General features: G+C 49.3%; 1 protein-coding gene across 5 annotated transcripts; it reads right to left on the bottom strand.

Annotated features, from left to right (window-relative positions):
* Positions 1 to 364: 364 nt before the first annotated feature.
* On the bottom strand, positions 365 to 16,739 carry LOC109998716 (zinc finger C3H1 domain-containing protein). Of its 5 annotated transcripts, XM_065956771.1 has the most exons (36): positions 16,054 to 16,739; positions 14,422 to 14,814; positions 14,116 to 14,342; positions 13,882 to 14,067; positions 13,268 to 13,751; positions 12,935 to 13,146; positions 12,718 to 12,841; positions 12,277 to 12,368; positions 11,962 to 12,156; positions 11,640 to 11,804; positions 11,138 to 11,275; positions 10,912 to 11,030; positions 10,687 to 10,830; positions 10,400 to 10,574; positions 10,047 to 10,175; positions 7,542 to 8,213; positions 7,303 to 7,412; positions 6,842 to 6,973; positions 6,623 to 6,744; positions 6,446 to 6,547; positions 6,241 to 6,369; positions 5,966 to 6,143; positions 5,709 to 5,895; positions 5,390 to 5,575; positions 4,799 to 5,036; positions 4,600 to 4,705; positions 4,186 to 4,384; positions 4,005 to 4,099; positions 3,807 to 3,911; positions 3,405 to 3,509; positions 3,083 to 3,245; positions 2,792 to 2,892; positions 2,536 to 2,637; positions 1,885 to 1,924; positions 1,542 to 1,604; positions 365 to 1,160 (listed from the first exon to the last, which is right to left on the bottom strand). In XM_065956771.1, the coding sequence occupies exons 1-36, from the start codon at positions 16,586 to 16,588 to the stop codon at positions 1,005 to 1,007; spliced, it is 6,609 nt and encodes a 2,202-aa protein (XP_065812843.1). In that variant the 5' UTR covers positions 16,589 to 16,739; the 3' UTR covers positions 365 to 1,004. The 5 variants fall into 5 exon arrangements, with proteins under 5 accessions (XP_065812843.1, XP_065812839.1, XP_065812842.1 ...); XM_065956767.1 differs by having other exon boundaries at positions 13,882 to 14,342; XM_065956770.1 differs by having other exon boundaries at positions 10,687 to 10,827; positions 13,882 to 14,342.
* Positions 16,740 to 16,943: the final 204 nt, after the last annotated feature.

Here is a 16,943-nt window from a genome sequence, read left to right as displayed (position 1 = left end):
TCACGTTTATTTTTTACAGAACTTTTTGTTTTACGATCAAACCTTGCCTTGTGTTATCTTTCTTCGTATATATTTATGCACACTGAAAGTTCATCATTTCTCTTCCTGTCTTCTTTTAAATAATTTTAGTGTTTTCTTCTGTCTTGTTTTCAGAAGCCTCAGTGTCTCATGTCTTGACTGATTGCTTTAACTCTTACGCCTGTAAAGGGTTAACAAAGTGTCACTCTGTAAATGTTTGAAAACCTGAAACTCTGATTAGAGGGAAACTTTACCCGCTGATCCCATGAAGACCTCCGTCTGTCCAGGTGTGATGTGTGGTTTTAGAAACATTTGATGAATGAGACAATAACGAGTCAGAGACGTGTCAGGTTTCTCTTCAGAAAATAATTTAATAACATCTTAAAGGTACATTAATAAAAAAAACAACAGCTGAAGGACGTGTTCTCCTCTTCGTGCTAAAAATCTTTAATCACTTTATGATTTTGACAAAAAGAAAAAAAAAAGACAGATTGCACATGTTTGTAGCATGTTAGCCACGTTAGCCACGTCCTGACTGCAGCTGGATCAGTCTCTGCGGTAGTCTCTCTCTCACTCTTTTTGTTCGGACAAAGCCAAATAGAAAATACTACAGAGAGAGGGGGGGAGGGGGGGTCTCCGGCATCAATAGTGAAAAAGTCTGATTGTGTTTTTATTAAATTAAAGTCTTGTTTTTCCTCCGGAGACAAAGAAAAGACAACGTGCAGATTTTCAGGGGAACATCCTTTAAACACACGGGGGGTGGGGGTGGGGTGTGGGGGGGTCAGACAGTACCCTGAGGTGTCAGACCCCCCCCCTCCCCCCTCAGAGAAAATCAAACAAGGAGGAAATGAAACAACTGAAGAACAAAAACAGGAGAGAAGAAATCACTCAGCAGGTGATACTTACGTACATGATGGCGTTTAAAGCAGCTCCAGGTGGGGGCGCTGTCTCACCTCCACCCGCTGACTGATGTGTTAATGAATGAGTCACTGATGCTCTGTCACACACAGAGACGCTAAACTGAGCGGCTCACTGACACTCACGCCCACCTGCTGACACCTGAGTAGCAGCCGCCGCAGACGCTCCGCCCACACCGTTGAAGCTGCACCGCCGCCGCCTTCAGCCGCCTCAAACAGCAGCCGCTGGGAGGGGGGAGAAGAAAAGGGGGGGGGGGGGAGAAAGATTGGAGGAGAGGGAGGGGGGAGAGAAAGATTGGAGGAGGGGGTGAGAGCAGATCAACTTGAGTGCACAACACAGTCGTCATGGTGCCAGAATTTTAAACTTTGATTTGATTAAAAAAAAAAAAAAAAAATCTAATGATGTCAATTCAATTTTCATGAGGATCAATCAGTGAGATGTGTAGTGAGTGAAATAATAAAGTGAGCTTACTATATGATCAGACATTAAGGAAACATGCTATGTTGAAGTGCTGGCTTCTCTGACAATAATGCAGCAGCCAGTATGTCCTCCTAACTTCAGTGTGTGTGTGTGTGTGTGTGTGTGAGTGTGTGAGTCTTTATTACATCTGTCCACAGGCCAGCACACAGTGGAAGGTTCTGGAGAGCCTGCTGGTAGAGAAGTCGCACCTAGGAGACAGAAAACAGGAAATAAAAGAGAGAGAGGAGGAGAGAGAGTGCAGACAGACGAGGAGGGTTCATGTGAGAGAGACATCAAAACAATATAAACTCAGAAACACACACACACACTCACAGACAATAACACATCACAGCTGATAAAAACCTGCAGGAGAACAAACCAGATTCAGTTACATGAAAGCATCAGAGAACAGCTTGCACCAAACCTCGTTTATGAGAACATTAATAACGTGAATATTTATTTGTGATCGTGTCGAGTGAACGTCCTCACCTCAGATGTCTCCTTCAGCTCTCTCTCCACAGTGATGGCTCTGTGACACACACACACACACACACATACACAAACACACACACACATACAGACACACATACAGACACAAACACACAAAGAAACACATGCACATCTCACACACACGCACAAACACACAAAGAAACACACACACACACACACACACACACACACACACACACGCAGTGAGCGTCTCTCAACATGTCAGTCAACATTTTTCATAGTTTTTGAAACGTTGCCAACGTTATTGTACCGTTTAAACCACGTTAAAACTTTAATCCTGCTTTTTGTTCATCGTTCTCTAAAAACTTCTGCGTTCATTAGACAACAATCTTGGTAACCTCTCCACCTCAACACGGATCTGCAAAACCGACTGAAAACCGCTGTAGGATACCTGCTCAGGACGGTGAGCACTGATAACTCTTAACCACGCTGCCAGCTAAAAAAAAAAAGCCCTAAAGAGTTTTCCTGCTTCTGTAGATTTTATTCACTAACGAAAAGCTGCTTCATGGTGGGACTCGTTTCAGCCTCAGCCAGCGCGACGTCCTGATACCTCATGTAGCATTCACTAGACATCAGAAAGGTGAGACACACATTTAAACTCAGACCGTGTGTGTGTGTAGTCAGACTCACATCCTCCAGCTGGACACACACTTTGGAGCGTTGCTGCACAGCATGCGGGCCTGAAACTTCAGCTGCTCCATGTTTTCATCCTTCCACTCCTGCTGCAGCAACCTGAGCAGCAACACAGCAACACTGAGGGCAACGTCACCTGCTGGTACAGCGAGTGTGTGTGTGTGTGTGTGTGTGTGTGTGTGACCTCTGTGTGAGTGTGTGTGTGACCTCTATGTGTGTGTGTGTGTGTGTGTGTGTGTGTGTGTGTGTGTACCTCAGGCCCAGCTCAGTGTTGTTGGGCATAGAGTATCTCAGTCTCTCCAGCACCAGTGCATGCTGGGACTGAGGCAGGCAGCTCAGGTAGAGAGAGATCACCTGAGGAGCAGACAAAGGATGACAGATGTGACTCTGGAAACCTTCACACCAAACTCCGTACAAAGAACGAGCATTTACAAATCTGCATCCTGGTGGAGTTAGCCACCTTTTAGTCGGTTTAATGGAGTGACAGGATGCAGAAGAGATGATTGGACAGGGTGAACAGCAGGTTAAGCAGGTGGAGTCTGACCTTGTTGTGGAAGGTGTAGCAGCTCCAGAACTCTGCAGGGTTGAAGGGGACCTGCAGCCTGGAGGGAACGGTGCACAGACAGCGATGGACCAGATCTGAGAACAGTTTGGAGTGACTGTGGGAGGGGCTACGGGCCTGCAGGCTGCTGCTGAACGACAGGTAACTGTACACACACACACACACACACACACGCACGCGCACGCACGCACGCACGCACGCGCGCACACACACACACACACGCACACACACACACAGTCTGTGAGCTGTCCGGCACGTTAACAGCAGCAGGTAACAGTGAATTGATGAAGATGAACAGACTCACTCCGTCCACAGAGTGTGCAGCTCCTCCAGAGTCAGAGACGATCCCAACGCTCGCTCAAAGGCGTCCTGAGTGTCCTCCTCAGAGCTGTGCAGCCACTGCCAACGACTACACACAAGGATTAAACAGTGATGTAACCGCCATACGGATGTGAACAAACCGCTACAATTACCTGTCAGCCGGCACCACAGCGCTTAAACTGTGTTGTGTTGGATGCTACCTATGAGGTGGAGGTGTGTATGAGGTGGAGGTGTGTATGAGGTGGAGGTGTATATATGGTGGAGGTGTGTATGAGGTGGAGGAGTGTATACGATGGTGGTGTGTATGTGATGCAGGTGTGTATATGGTGAAGGGGTGTATGAGGTGGAGGTGTGTATGAGGTGTATATGAGGTGGAGGTACAGACCAGTGTATCAGGTGGAGATGGGCAGTCTGCTGGCTCAGCTGCTCCTGAAGCTCTTTGATGATTGGTTCTCTCAGGACGTCCTTGGTGGGAAACCCCAGAATGTGTCTGACACAGAGAGACACAGGAACTCATGTCTTTAATATACACACACGCACACACCCTGTCACGCACACACACCCTGTCTGGGGCAGGACGTACCTGAGCAGGTCCACAGGTGTCTTGTGGCTCTGCTGGTCCTCACACAGAGACAAAATGAAGCCTCTGAACAGAGGAGAGATGGCACTCGACTTCTCCTGACAACAAAATCTCACATGGTCAGTTATGAACACACACGTCATGTAAATATTAAGCTGTGATGTAGCTGAACACCTGAGCTCACCTGTGCCATTAGGAACCTGCAGCAGTGGTAGAAGACCTCAGCGTTGTTGGGACACTCGGCCAGAGCGTGCAGCCACATGCTGACGGCCTCATCAGAGTCTCCTCTCCTGATGTGAAGGTCAGCCAGAGTGTCTCTGAGAGCGCACGAGTCAGGACACGAGCTCAGCAGAGACTGGCACAGAGACACACCTTCATCATACCTGGAGGGAGACAACAAGCACACCTTTACATACACACACCTTCGTCATACCTGGAGGGGGACAACGAGCACACCTTTACATACGCACACCTTCATCATACACACATACACCATTGTCATAATATATTTAAAGACAGAATGAAATGAACATCTCTGCAGAATATATTACAACATCCATCATCAGTTATGTCAGATGACAGGTGTGAGTTGGCTCACCTGTGCAGCAGTGTGTGCAGGAGAATGAGGTTTGTGTGCAGAGGGAGGCAGGCCAGCGTCCGCTCACTCTGAGACACGGATTCCTCGCTGCACTGCCGGACGCCGTCTGAGAGGACAGACGTCACAGGAAGAGACACACCTCTGATTAAAACACAGCCAACACTACAAAATAAAAGCAGGATCAGGAGCAGATGTTTACCCTGAAACAGAGCAATGAGGATGTCGGGCGGCGTGCTGATGTCCTGTGATGTCCTCCAAGGAAGCAGGAAGGACTCTCTGCTGACCAGCCTGGACGGACCCGACTCTGCCGGGTCGTACAGACTCGAGGGCAGACGGTCAAACTCTGTCAGGTGGATAAAAGTGAGCCAGAGTAGAGCTCGGTCTCTGGAGGTCAGATGATCTGCTATACTCCTATCATGAGCAGACTTCAGAGCGCTCTGCAGAGACAGAGAGGGGGGGGGGGGGGGGACAGAGAAAGGGAGAGGAAAGGAAGAGAGAGAGAGACAGAGGGAAACAGAGAGAGAGGAGAGAAAGGAAAGGAAGAGAGAGAGACAGAGGGAAACAGAGAGAGAGGAGAGAGAGGAAAGGAAGAGAGAGGGACAGAGAGAGTGAGAGAGAGAGAGAGAGGAGAGAGGAAAGGAAGAGAAAGAGGGACAGAGAGAGAGAGAGACGGAGAGAGAGAAAGAGATAGAGAGAGGGGGGGAGAGAGCAAGTATCCAAGTTAATTAATCTGGTATCATGACAGCTGTAAGTCTAAGCACAGCAGCTTGTGTTGTGCAGGTGTTGTCACCTGTAGGATAGCCAGCGCGCTCTCCATGCGTCCAGTGAACAGGTTGAGCTGCACCCTGTAGAGCAGCGCCTCCATCAGGTGAAAGGAGAGAGTGTTCGAGGGTGAAGACGAGGAGGAGACGAGGAACTGCAGCAGACGCTCGCACACAAAGTCCTTCCCCTCAAACGAGCTCTCCAGAGTCAGGTACTGCACGCACACACACACACACAATGTGTAATCTCTAAATACAGCGCTGATTCATGATCTAAAACACTATACTCTGTTCTGAACACAGCTGAATGTTCTTCGGGACAAATACATGAATAAATAAATAACGTACGTTCCACCACACTCTGTAGTCGGGTGCGTGCTCCACCGCCATCTCACACATCTCCTGCACCTCCTCCCTGCTGCCCCTCCTGGAGAACAGGAGCAGGTAGTGACTCCACACCTCGGGGTTGTCACAGTTACTCTCCAGAGCTCGAGAGAGCGTGTTCAGAGCAGCTTCCAGACACTCTGCTGCAGACCTGCACCACATTCACTCAGTTAGTGTGCCGTCTTTACACAAGAATCAGAGACATCTCTCGGGTAACTCACGTGTCGCTCTGGTTCAGGTATTTAAAGGCCAGTTTGATCCACAGCTGCGTGTCTCGGGGTTTCTCCAGCACACTCGTCTCCAGGTTTGATATGTCGTCTGTCTCACTGATGAAGTATCGTTTGTCCTCGGAGGTGACGCACACATCCAGAGCTGACAGGCTGCCCCTGACGCAGTCATCTGTACAAACACACAGCACGGTTTAGACAGTTATATCTAAAGGACCATCCAGAAGGTTTAACTCTCTTCACACAAGTTTACAGAAACAGGAAGTCACCGTGTCGTCGAGGGGCCGGGTCTCCTCCTGCTGGCTCATCGTCGCTGTCGTCCTCCGCGATGGAGCTGCTTGGAGCTGAAGGTTTTGGCCTCCACCTCCTCATGTCCTTACAGGTGGTAAAGGGAGGGACTGCAGAGGGAGGAAGAGGAGGAGGTCACAGCTCCATAAACACATCCTCTGACGATGAAGATGAGCGATCACTCACCGTGATGTTTGCTCTCGTTCACTTTGCTAACCAGGAGGACGGCCTTCTGATCCACGCCCATCCGGTCTTTGTTTGATCCAAACAGCTTCTTCATGTACCGCTCTGTGAAACACAAAACATAGGTGATTACACCTGAACGCATCACCTCATCACTGTGTGTTTTAACGTCATGCAAACCTGTGGCTGAGCTGATGTCCTGATCGGAGCTGGTCTCAGAGCAGCCAATCAGCTGCAAGTTATATGACAGGACGTCCTGGAACAGCTGGTTTCCTGTCAGCGTGCAGTTCCTCATGTGCTGCCTGCAGAAAACACACACAAAATCAAAAAGTTTTGAATTCTAGTTTCATGACGACCCTGAAGGACAGAGGAGCATTTATATGGAGAGCGTCCTCTCACCATCTGCAGTGGTCGTCGTTGCAGCTGCCTGTGAGGTCAAAGCGACAGAAGTTCTTGGATGGATCGATGGCGTTGCTGAAGGTCACGGAGCTCAGAGGAAACTTCTCCTTGGTCCTGTAGTACGGACTGAACCTGAGAGACAAAAACCAGGATTTACTTCAAATAGGTCGACATGTATGATTCTATTTATCGACTTTAAGTCTGTTATCTATATTCTCTTCATTTCCTCTTTCTGTTGTAAACACAAGTTTTTTAGATCGTCTCGGTGACCTCCGCTTGTTGTGATCACAGCCCGAGAGGGTGAGCCGTCAGGCAAAGCAAACATTCTGAAATAATAATAAAATATTCCCTGTATGACCCCCTCAGGGCCTCCGTAGTCTCCTGTTCAGTTTTAATAAAGCACATTCTCGGACTAAACTATCCTGAAGTCTTTCTAAATAAACTGAAGTGTTGATGTCTACCTGTACGATCTGAAGACCAGCAGCGGGCTATGATACAGTCCGAAGGGAACAGGCCTCAGCTCACTGCTCCCTGATTGGCTGGTAGGTACGTCCATCTCCACAGGAACCACCTGAACAGAGATACAAACATGGATTAACACAAACTGACCACAAACATCACAGATTTCTGCAGGTATAACAGGTAACCCTATCTGACCTCTGACCCTGTAAAACACAGAGAACATGTGACAGAGGCTCACCTGTCCAGGTGGGGGGTTGTCCACCTGTCCTCCCAGGTCACGCAGCTCTTTGAGCAGCAGCTCCCCGAGTCGGGCCTGCTCCTGGTACCTGAGCTTCACAGCCTCCATGTCCAGACCTGTAAACACCTCTACAGGTGGAGCAGAGCTGCTGGAGCTGCTGCAGGTTTTGGAGGGTTTGGGGGTGCTGCTGTCTTTAGCGGGGGTGGAGCTGGGTGTCTCTAGGTTTGGTTTGGTGAAGGAGCAGCTGGACTGACGGAGGGAGAGTCTGCGGGGGGGTTTCGCAGCAGCAGCAGTGACGGCAGCAGGTGGAGCTGCAGCTGGAGGGGCAGATTCTGTCTCTTGGTCTTCACCCTCGGGGGCGTCCTCACTGTCCAAGGTGAGTTTGTCCTGAGTGAGGTCGTGCAGGGAGGGCTGGGGCAGAGGGAACGGGGACGGAGTGGTGGTTGGGGGTGCGGGCGGGGGGTCAGGAGGGGTGGAGACTCGTGGGGGGGGCTCTGTGAGGACATCAGCCGTGACTCCTCGGTGGTGCAGGGCCTGGGCCGCCTTCAGCTTCTTGATCTTCAGGGCGTACTCTGACTCCAGCTGCTGCAGACGCTGCTTCTGAGCAATCAGCTCCGCAAAGTGATGCTCTGACCCGCGGAGGGTGCCGTCCACACGCTGCAGCTTACCGGGCTGAGGGGACAAATACACACACAGACACACCTGATAAATGACCTAACATCAAGACAAATCAACTTTCTATCAGGAGACTCATTTAACCAACATCCAATGGTTAAAGTCAAACAAAAACACTAGAAACTTGTGCTATTTAGACAGTGTGCAATAAGTTTGCCTTCAATGTTTGATGGATTGTTTCCTCTGTTACACACCTGTCTTATTGAATAGATGTTTTTCTAAATCCTCTAGGTTTCCACTGAGTTGCAGTCAAGGTGTTAGTTAAATTAGAGAGACTTCATTAATCCCTGAGGGAGAGTGTAGTGAATATATAAAGTCCTTTAAACACAGGTGATACTAATGAGTGAATTATTTAATGTTATTTAACATCTTTTAATGTCTGCACAGTGTAATGTAATGCTAATCTTTACCTTTTAATGCTATCATGCTAACACAACTTCAAACGATTAGCTAGCTGCTGAATGTGTTAATTTAGCTAAAACTCAAAACCAGTGGAGTGTAAAGTATGTCCCGTCTAATAATTCACCTTAGCTAACAGTAGATTTGTTATACAGTCAGACTCGATAACCTGTTGTAAAAAGTTGTAAAATGCTAAAATATCAACATGGATCTATTTCACTACCTTTGAATAAATCGTTTAACACGTTTAAACGGTCTAACAGCCGAACAACATGACGATAACGGAAACGACCGAGGTTTGCCGAGGACATTAGCGGTGAGCAGAGACCGTAAGCAGCTACGCTCGGATGATCCAAGTTTCCGACTTCACGTGATTTCACTTCGGGTAGTCGGAATGTTGTAACAACAGCAACAACAACAAAAAAACAGCGTTGATGCTACGAAGAAGATGAGTTAAATGTAACTGTTATATCCTACGTGAATTAATAAAAAGTATGTTAACATTAACAAACAATATTTTGACCCTCAGGTGACGATGATTCAGAAGTCAAGTCGGCCACCTCGTTCTTTTCCTAGTTTCCGAGTTGTTGTTCCGACCTGAGCCAGTGTTCGTGTGCTTTTTTACAACTCGGAAAACAGTTTTTTTCCGAATTATGATCAAACATGTGTTCACTGGTTTAAATAATCAACAACACAAATGTAAGAATAAAACGTTAATATTTCACATATTATTGATAATCTATGTAGTAAAAGGCCTTAAAACACGCCTACAGGTAAGTGACAATAACTGTTAATAACCATAACTGGGAAGGAAACATTCAGCCATTACCCGATTATTGACTTCAATTAAAAATTTCAACTAGCTCTTCCCACTTTTACAAAAGTAGTCAACATATCTCTGCTATTTAGAAACTTCTCTCCTCCCTCTTTGGTTGTGGGTGCTGTGGTGTTTCTCACCTAGCTGTGGTTAATGGTTTATCACCCGGCTGTGGGAGGTGTTTCTCACCTGGCTATGGCTATGGGAGGTGTTTCTCACCTGGCTATGGGAGGTGTTTCTCACCTGGCTGTGGGAGGTGTTTCTCACCTGGCTGTGGGAGGTGTTTCTCACCTGGCTATGGCTATGGGAGGTGTTTCTCACCTGGCTGTGGGAGGTGTTTCTCACCTGGCTATGGCTATGGGAGGTGTTTCTCACCTGGCTGTGGGAGGTGTTTCTCACCTGGCTATGGCTATGGGAGGTGTTTCTCACCTGGCTGTGGGAGGTGTTTCTCACCTGGCTATGGCTGTGGGAGGTGTTTCTCACCTGGCTATTGCTATGGAGGTGTTTCTCACCTGGCTGTGGGAGGTGTTTCTCACCTGGCTATGGCTGTGGGAGGTGTTTCTCACCTGGCTGTGGGAGGTGTTTCTCACCTGGCTATGGGAGGTGTTTCTCACCTGGCTGTGGGTGTCGTCGGCTCTGCGTTTGGGTCCTCGTCCTGCAGCCAGCTGAGCATGAGCCAGCTCCTGCTCCAACCTGACAGCCACACCTTTCTTTATGGACACCCGATGTTCAACGCGGTGCACCTGAGATACATACAGGTAAACGGGTCATACATTGAAGGCGTTTCCCACCTGTCGTTTGGTTCTTTCATCCACACAGAGAGGAAACGATACACTGTGCCTGTGATTATGTGTTATTCTGGAACACCATGTTTTACATATTACATATCAAAACTTTTCTGAAGAGTTTGATTGACAGCAGAAAAGAACAGCAGTAACCAATTGAACATGCTGCTTCATCCTCTCACCTGTTCCTGCAGCTTCTTGAGCAGCAACCTGTTGGCGCTGACGATCTTCTCTGACGCCTGCAGCTGCTCTCTGAGTCTGACCACCTTCCCCTCGGCCGCCTTCAGAGACTCCCTCTTTTTCAGCTCCTGCTGCAGGAGGTGTCTGAGCATCGCCTCGTCCCTCTGCAGCAGCTCTCTGAGCGACACAGGGAGGGAGGGGGGGGGGGGGGGGGGATCAACTCACAGGGACCTTAAGCCGTTTCACATATGCCCTCCTGAATCTTTCTAGACCATTAGTTATTACTGACCTGTGCTTGTTGAGTTTCTGCTCGGCTTCACTCAGTTTGATTTGTGCTGCAGACTTTAAACATGTATTCATCACAGAGTCCGAGACAGCAGGAAACACTCGACGACTCGGACTGTTATCCTTCAGCATCTTCTGCTTCTCCCTGCTGACAGTACACACACACGTTTTTTTAATGAGCTCTGCCCTCACAGCTGTGTGCTGTGTGATACCTGGATGTGATATTTACCTGGCAATCTCGTCTCTGAGCAGGCGGTACTCTGCCTTCTTGTTTTCGGGAAGAGCGTCTGGCGTTCGGAGCGGGTTGTTCTCCTTCTCTGATCCTGACGCTGCTTTCGGCTTGGTGGCCTGAACGACACAGAAACACAACATGACCAATAACACCATATCTGTGCGGTAGATTCAGTGTTCCAGGTGTTTTTTTTTTAAACAGTGTATAAGTAACATGGACTCACCTCCACCGTCCTGCGAGCCTCTTTGATCATGAACTCAAGGCCTCCAAACGCCACCTGAGATGAGCTGCAGGCGTCCTGGTCTGAGTCACTGTCGTCCGAGTCGATCAGAGAAACGACCACAGACTTGTGTCGAGGAAGCTGGAGAAGACACGACGACGACACAGGTGAGAAACACACACACACCTGCGCCTCCTTAAATCTGCAGATTTTATGAGTTAAGTACCAAAACATCCTGTGCATGAGACACTTTATCTCTACATCTAAAAGTGGGCGGCGTTCCATAAAGCGATGTGACCAGTATACCAGTTAAAATGGACACAAACTATAATGGCCACAAGTGGAGCCATCTCCATCACCCACTTCACACTACTTCTTACAACTGTCCCCATTCTTTAGCGGCCGCTTTAATGAAAGACAACAGGGGGAACAGAGGAGGTGTGCGGCACGACTCTCCTGTGTAAAGAAGAATCTTGCTGTTTTGTTGCGTGTGTGTCCTCCTCACCACCAGGGGCGCTCTGTTGCTGTGGTGTCCTCTGCTGAACTTGTTGGAGCGTGATGGAGGCACCGTGTTCAGACTGACGGTGCTCAGGTTTCCCCTGAGGGGAGGGTGGACTCCTGCAGGAGGAGGACCACCAGGAGAAGGAGGAGCGCTGGAGCTCATCTCCTGCTGAGAGAAGAGAGACATCAGTTTACTACTGCTCCGCCTACTGTACACAAGTGGTACTGCACTCTGCACTTTACTGAGGCGCAGTGTTTGTGACTTAAGCCTCTGCTTATTAAAAAAACCCTGGGGTCAGAACGGACATTAAATGATGTAAACTCACCTCGGTGGCGGGCACTCTCTTATTGGCCATCGACATCAGACATGTCTCCCTCAGCAGCATCTCCTCCTCCTCCTCCTCATCAGCAAACGGAGGTTTGGGAGGAGGCTCAAGCTCCTCGGGGGGAGGAGGGGGGAGAGGAGGAGGAGGTGGAGGTGTACCTGGCAGTAGCGGGGTGAGGAAGGGCTGAGAGAACTCCTGACGGACAGAACGAGAAGGAGAACCACTTAGGTGTGTTTTTGTTTTCAGCCATCAACAGGTAAACAGAAAATAAACACGACAGGTATCCGTCTCTCGGATGAGACGGGGGGGGCGTACCATTCCGAAGTGATGGGCAGCATTCACATACTGAGACAGCTGAGGGAAACATCCTAAGTCATCAGGGAGCAGCTGAGGGGGCGGAGACGGGACTGAAACACAAACAGCAACAAACAACAACGTCCTCACTCTGTAAATGTAAACCTGATGATCACATTCAGAATAATTCAAATAGAATCAAACTCTACATGATGGATGTGTGTGTGTGTGTTAGCTTGTGCATGTGTGTGTTAGCGTGTCAGCGTGTGTGTATCAGCGTGTGTGTGTGTATAAGCATGTGTATCAGTGTGTGTGTCAGCATGTGTGTGTGTGTCAGCGTGTGTGAGCGTGCGCGCGCGTGTGTGTGTGTGTGTGTGTGTGTGTGTGTGTGTGTGTGTGTGTGTGTGTGTGAGCGTGCATGTGTGTGGCTGAATTCCTCACAGATCATGAACCAACACTCACCTGGGGAGCTGGTTTCACTGTCCGTATCCATAGCGACCTCGTCATAGTTGTCATACTGATAAAGGTTCCCTGAGGCGTCCAGACCCTGTTTACCTGCAGACTTCCTGTGGTCTCTGTCTCTGGACTGAAACATGGACACAGACGTTACGCTGCAGCATCATGAACACAACAAGCAGTGATATGACCCTAAAGAGGGATGTATGTCAGCTGGTCTCACCTTGCTGCGTATCTGGCTCCGCCCCCCCACCAGCTTCATGAAGCGGTTGTACTGCTCATCCTGATTGGACAGATCTCGGATCCTGCGGATCTCCTCTTCTCGTTTGCGTCTCTCCTCCTCATCCTGCCGACGTTTCTCCTCCTGCTCCCTCTGCTGCTGCAGCTTCCACGTCCTCAACTGCTGCTTCCTGAACGCCTGCTTCGCCACGGAGCCTGAAACCACAGTCACTCTTTAATAAGTCAGAAACTTTAGGACTCATATCCGAGCCTCTCCTGGTGACGTGACTGAAAAACTAAAGATCAGAGTTTACACTGATGACATCATCATCCTCACCTGGACTGATCACCTTCTTCAAACTGTGAGCTCTCTCTGCTCTCCGCTCTGCTGATCTGAGGACCAGAGCAGGACTGGGTTTAAGACCTGGTTTAGGACTAGGTTTAGGATTGGGTTTAGGACTGGGTTTGGGTCTGTCTCGGTCCCTGTCTGCAGGTCTGGCCCCGCCGGTCTTGTTCCGATCCCTGTCAGGAGGAGGCTTGGACCTGGTTCTGCTTCTCTCTGCAGCAGTAGCAGCAGCAGCAGCAGCAGCAGCAGCAGCAGCAGCAGCAGCAGACGAGGACCTGGTGGAGACTCTCTGCCTGCTGGGAGTTGGTCTGGGTCCTGGTCCTGGAGTCTTGCCTTGGACCGCTCTGGTGATCCGGTCTTTGCTTCTCTTCAACACCTGCTGCTCCTTCTGCTGCCACTTCTTACTGGCTGACTGCAGAGCGAGAAGACGCAGCTGCAGCTCTGAAAGCTCCTCCTCCTCCACTTTCACCCCCACCTGATCAGAGTACACAAACACAGACACACACAGAGTTATATCTAATTATTCTGTTTAATCGTTCTCCTGTCCGTTTATTAACAGAAGTCTGATTCCTCTACGTGGACGCCATGCTCTGACATCAGCTCACCTTGTCAGGAGAGAGGGCGGAGTCTTCGCTTGAGGCCGATGACTCTCTGACACACGCCGCTGTCTTCTTCTTCTTCTCTTTGTCTGTTTCCGGTATGCAGCACATACACGCCGTCACTGTCGTCTTCTTCTTCTTTTCTTTGTCCTTTTCCAGTGTGCAGCTCGGACACGCCACCGCCGCAACCGTCTTCTTCTCTTTGTCTGTTTCCGTTGTGCAGCACACACACGCCACCGCCTTCTTCTCTTTGTCTGTTTCCGTTGTGCAGCACACACACGCCGCCACCGTCTTCTTCTCTTCGTCCGTTTCCGGCGTGCAGCTCAGACACGCCGTCTTCTTCTCTTTGTCCGTTTCCGGCGTGCAGCTGGGACACGCCGTCTTCTTCTTGTCGTCCTCCTCAGTCTCTTCTTCATGTCTCTGCTCTCCCTCTGCTCTGTCCTGTCCTCCACTCTCTTCTTCTCCTGCTGACACAAACAGTCCGTTATTTGTTTATTTGCCTAACCCTAACCCGTAAATGCATGTGTGAAACCTCCAGTTACTCACCGTCCTTCTCAGCCCCGCCTTCTGCCTTCTGCTGCTCCGCCCACTTCCTCCTCAGCTCGTCCAGGTCGGAGGGGGTGGGGAGTTTCTGCCGGAGAGGTTTGATGTTGAAAGCCTGAAACACTTTTTTGTCAGCTGTGTCCTCTGCTCCTGCTGGTTCTGGTTCTGGTTCTGGTTTGTTCTCTGGGATCCCTGCTGTGTTGGTGTCTGACGGCTCTCTGGCAGGAGAGCCGTCAGGCTCCAGAGCCATGGTCTCCTCTTTACGGATACACTCCAGCTCCAGTTGGATCTGTTTGTACTTGGACAGCAGGTCCTCAAACGACTCGTCTACACACGAGTCCGCTTTGGAGACACTGTGAGCCGCTTTCCTCACCTGAGGCCTCCCCATAGGCTTCTCTGAGGTCACATGGTCAAGAAGTACAACTTACATTTCATATGGAAACTTAACTTCATTATTTATTACTAAACCAACCACAAGCAGCTGCTACAGCTCTGTCTTCAAACACACCAGACTCCATTAACAAAAACATCAACTTCCCCATGTTCCTCTAATATGTGCCTCTACTCCGTCTACAAACCCCCCAATGATGACAAAAGTCCATCCTCTCCGTCTTCTCCCTGCTCCACTTTTCAGAAAATGTGTGCTCAAACAGGCCGTTTCGAGATTTTCCCTTCATGACATCACAAAGGGCAGTAACCCCTCCCCCAGGTGGGTGACACTCCCACAGCTAGGTGTTTGTTCTGCCCTCTGAGTCTGCCTTCTCACCGTGAAAGCCAGAGACACCCAAGCCCTTCCAGAGAGGGGGCGTGGTCAAACACAGCTCATTTACATTTAAAGGTACAGACACAGAAACAGCCTGTTCTGACAAGGGCTGAAATAGAGGGGTTTATAGACATGATCAAATACAGGATCAGAGTGGATTTAGAACAAGAAACTTCACACATGTTTTGAGGAGCTCTGTTTTGAGGAGGGTATGTGACCTTTAAAGTTCACAGATGAACAACTGTCACCACACTGAGTCATAATCAGTGATGACATCATGAAGGATAAACAGGAAGTTGACCCAGCAGGTCCGAGTGGAAACCTCAAAGCAGTCAGAGTAATTTAAACTTTGATAATATTCTAGTAAAAGTCTGTTTGTTACAACTAAAATAGAAGTCCTAGACACCCACTTTTTTGGTAATTTATTGTTTTTAATTATCAAATATTGCAGACAAACTCCTGCACACTTGTACAGTAGCACTGGCCATGATTTGGTGAGATTTTGCCAATGGGTTAGAACAAGTTAGACGGAGTGCAGGAGTTTGTCTGTGATATTTGATCAACTCTTTCCTCCCCTACTTACAGAAGGGACATTCCGCCATACATTTCATACGGGCTGGAGTACCGACCACTGAGCGAAGAACTCTCTTGGAATGATAGGAATGTATTTTTTAGACCAGAAATGACCCCTTGCACACATTATATTATATCATAGATCTTTGTGTTTGGGTCATTTGGAGCCTCATTGTGCCCTCTTACCTCAGTAACAGGTATATCTACCTGTCTGATCTAGGTGTGACATCACCATGAGCTCTAATGTCCCACAGCACCTGATGACAGGAATCATTTCATCTAATTTAATTTAAGGATACGTTTCCTCAGGGGGGACTCGTTCTTGTTGCCGTGAATCTCTCCGGGCCCGTACCGACCGGGGGGACCTCTCATGTTTCCTCCTCCCCGGGTCCCTCGGTTCCAGTTTCCTCGTCCCCCGTTCGGCATGCCCCGGTGTCTGAACCGGCCCAGGGCCCCGTGGCTCCGCTCCCAGAAGCTGCTCCTCGGGCTCGGCTCTCCGTGAGGTCCCAGCCCTGGCGGAGGGAGCAGCAGCGGCGGAGGTGAGGGAGGCCGGTCGGGCCCGCTCGGCCCGCACTGCTGCCGGTGGTTCGGGAGGAAAGGTCCGCGGTTGTATGGCATGAGGAGGCGAAAATCTGGCGGCGGGAGGGCAGGGTGTAGAGGCAGGCCGTGCGGGTGTTGGTGAGGTTTTCTCGGTCGTGGAGGAGCTCCTCCGCGGGGCCTGTTACCCTCCCCCCGCCGGAGCGGCACACTGTCTTCCGCTTCATCGTCGCAGATCTCCCCGTCCTCCAGCTCGCCCTCCTCCGCGGGATAGCGACTCTTAGAGTTTAAATCCATGGTTTAAAAAATATAAAGAATTACAGTCTCGTATTAAATCGGTGTGCGGTTTGTAAACTCATCTGTCCGGAAACACACAGCTCATTTTCACACTTCATGTACAGTCATCCCACGGTTAGCTCACTGCTAGCTGCTGAGCTGCTAATCTCGTTTAACTCTCGCGATACAACAAGCTTTTTTTTAACCTTTATTAAACACTGTGGCACAACAAACAGACAAAGGCCCCTTTTGGGACGTAGGAACTTTCCCGTTAAACTAGCGACCTTTTGTGGAACTATACATTTCGACCGCAGAAACCAGGGTCAAAATTTAGTTCTGGGGTAATTATTCCAATTATTCTTTAAAAAAAAGACCC

This window comes from Labrus bergylta, chromosome 7 (assembly GCF_963930695.1).
Source record: "Labrus bergylta chromosome 7, fLabBer1.1, whole genome shotgun sequence".
In the NCBI taxonomy this organism is placed as follows: domain Eukaryota; kingdom Metazoa; phylum Chordata; class Actinopteri; order Labriformes; family Labridae; genus Labrus; species Labrus bergylta.
Note: the sequence above shows the minus strand (reverse complement) of the source record. Positions and strands in the feature narration are given on the sequence as shown.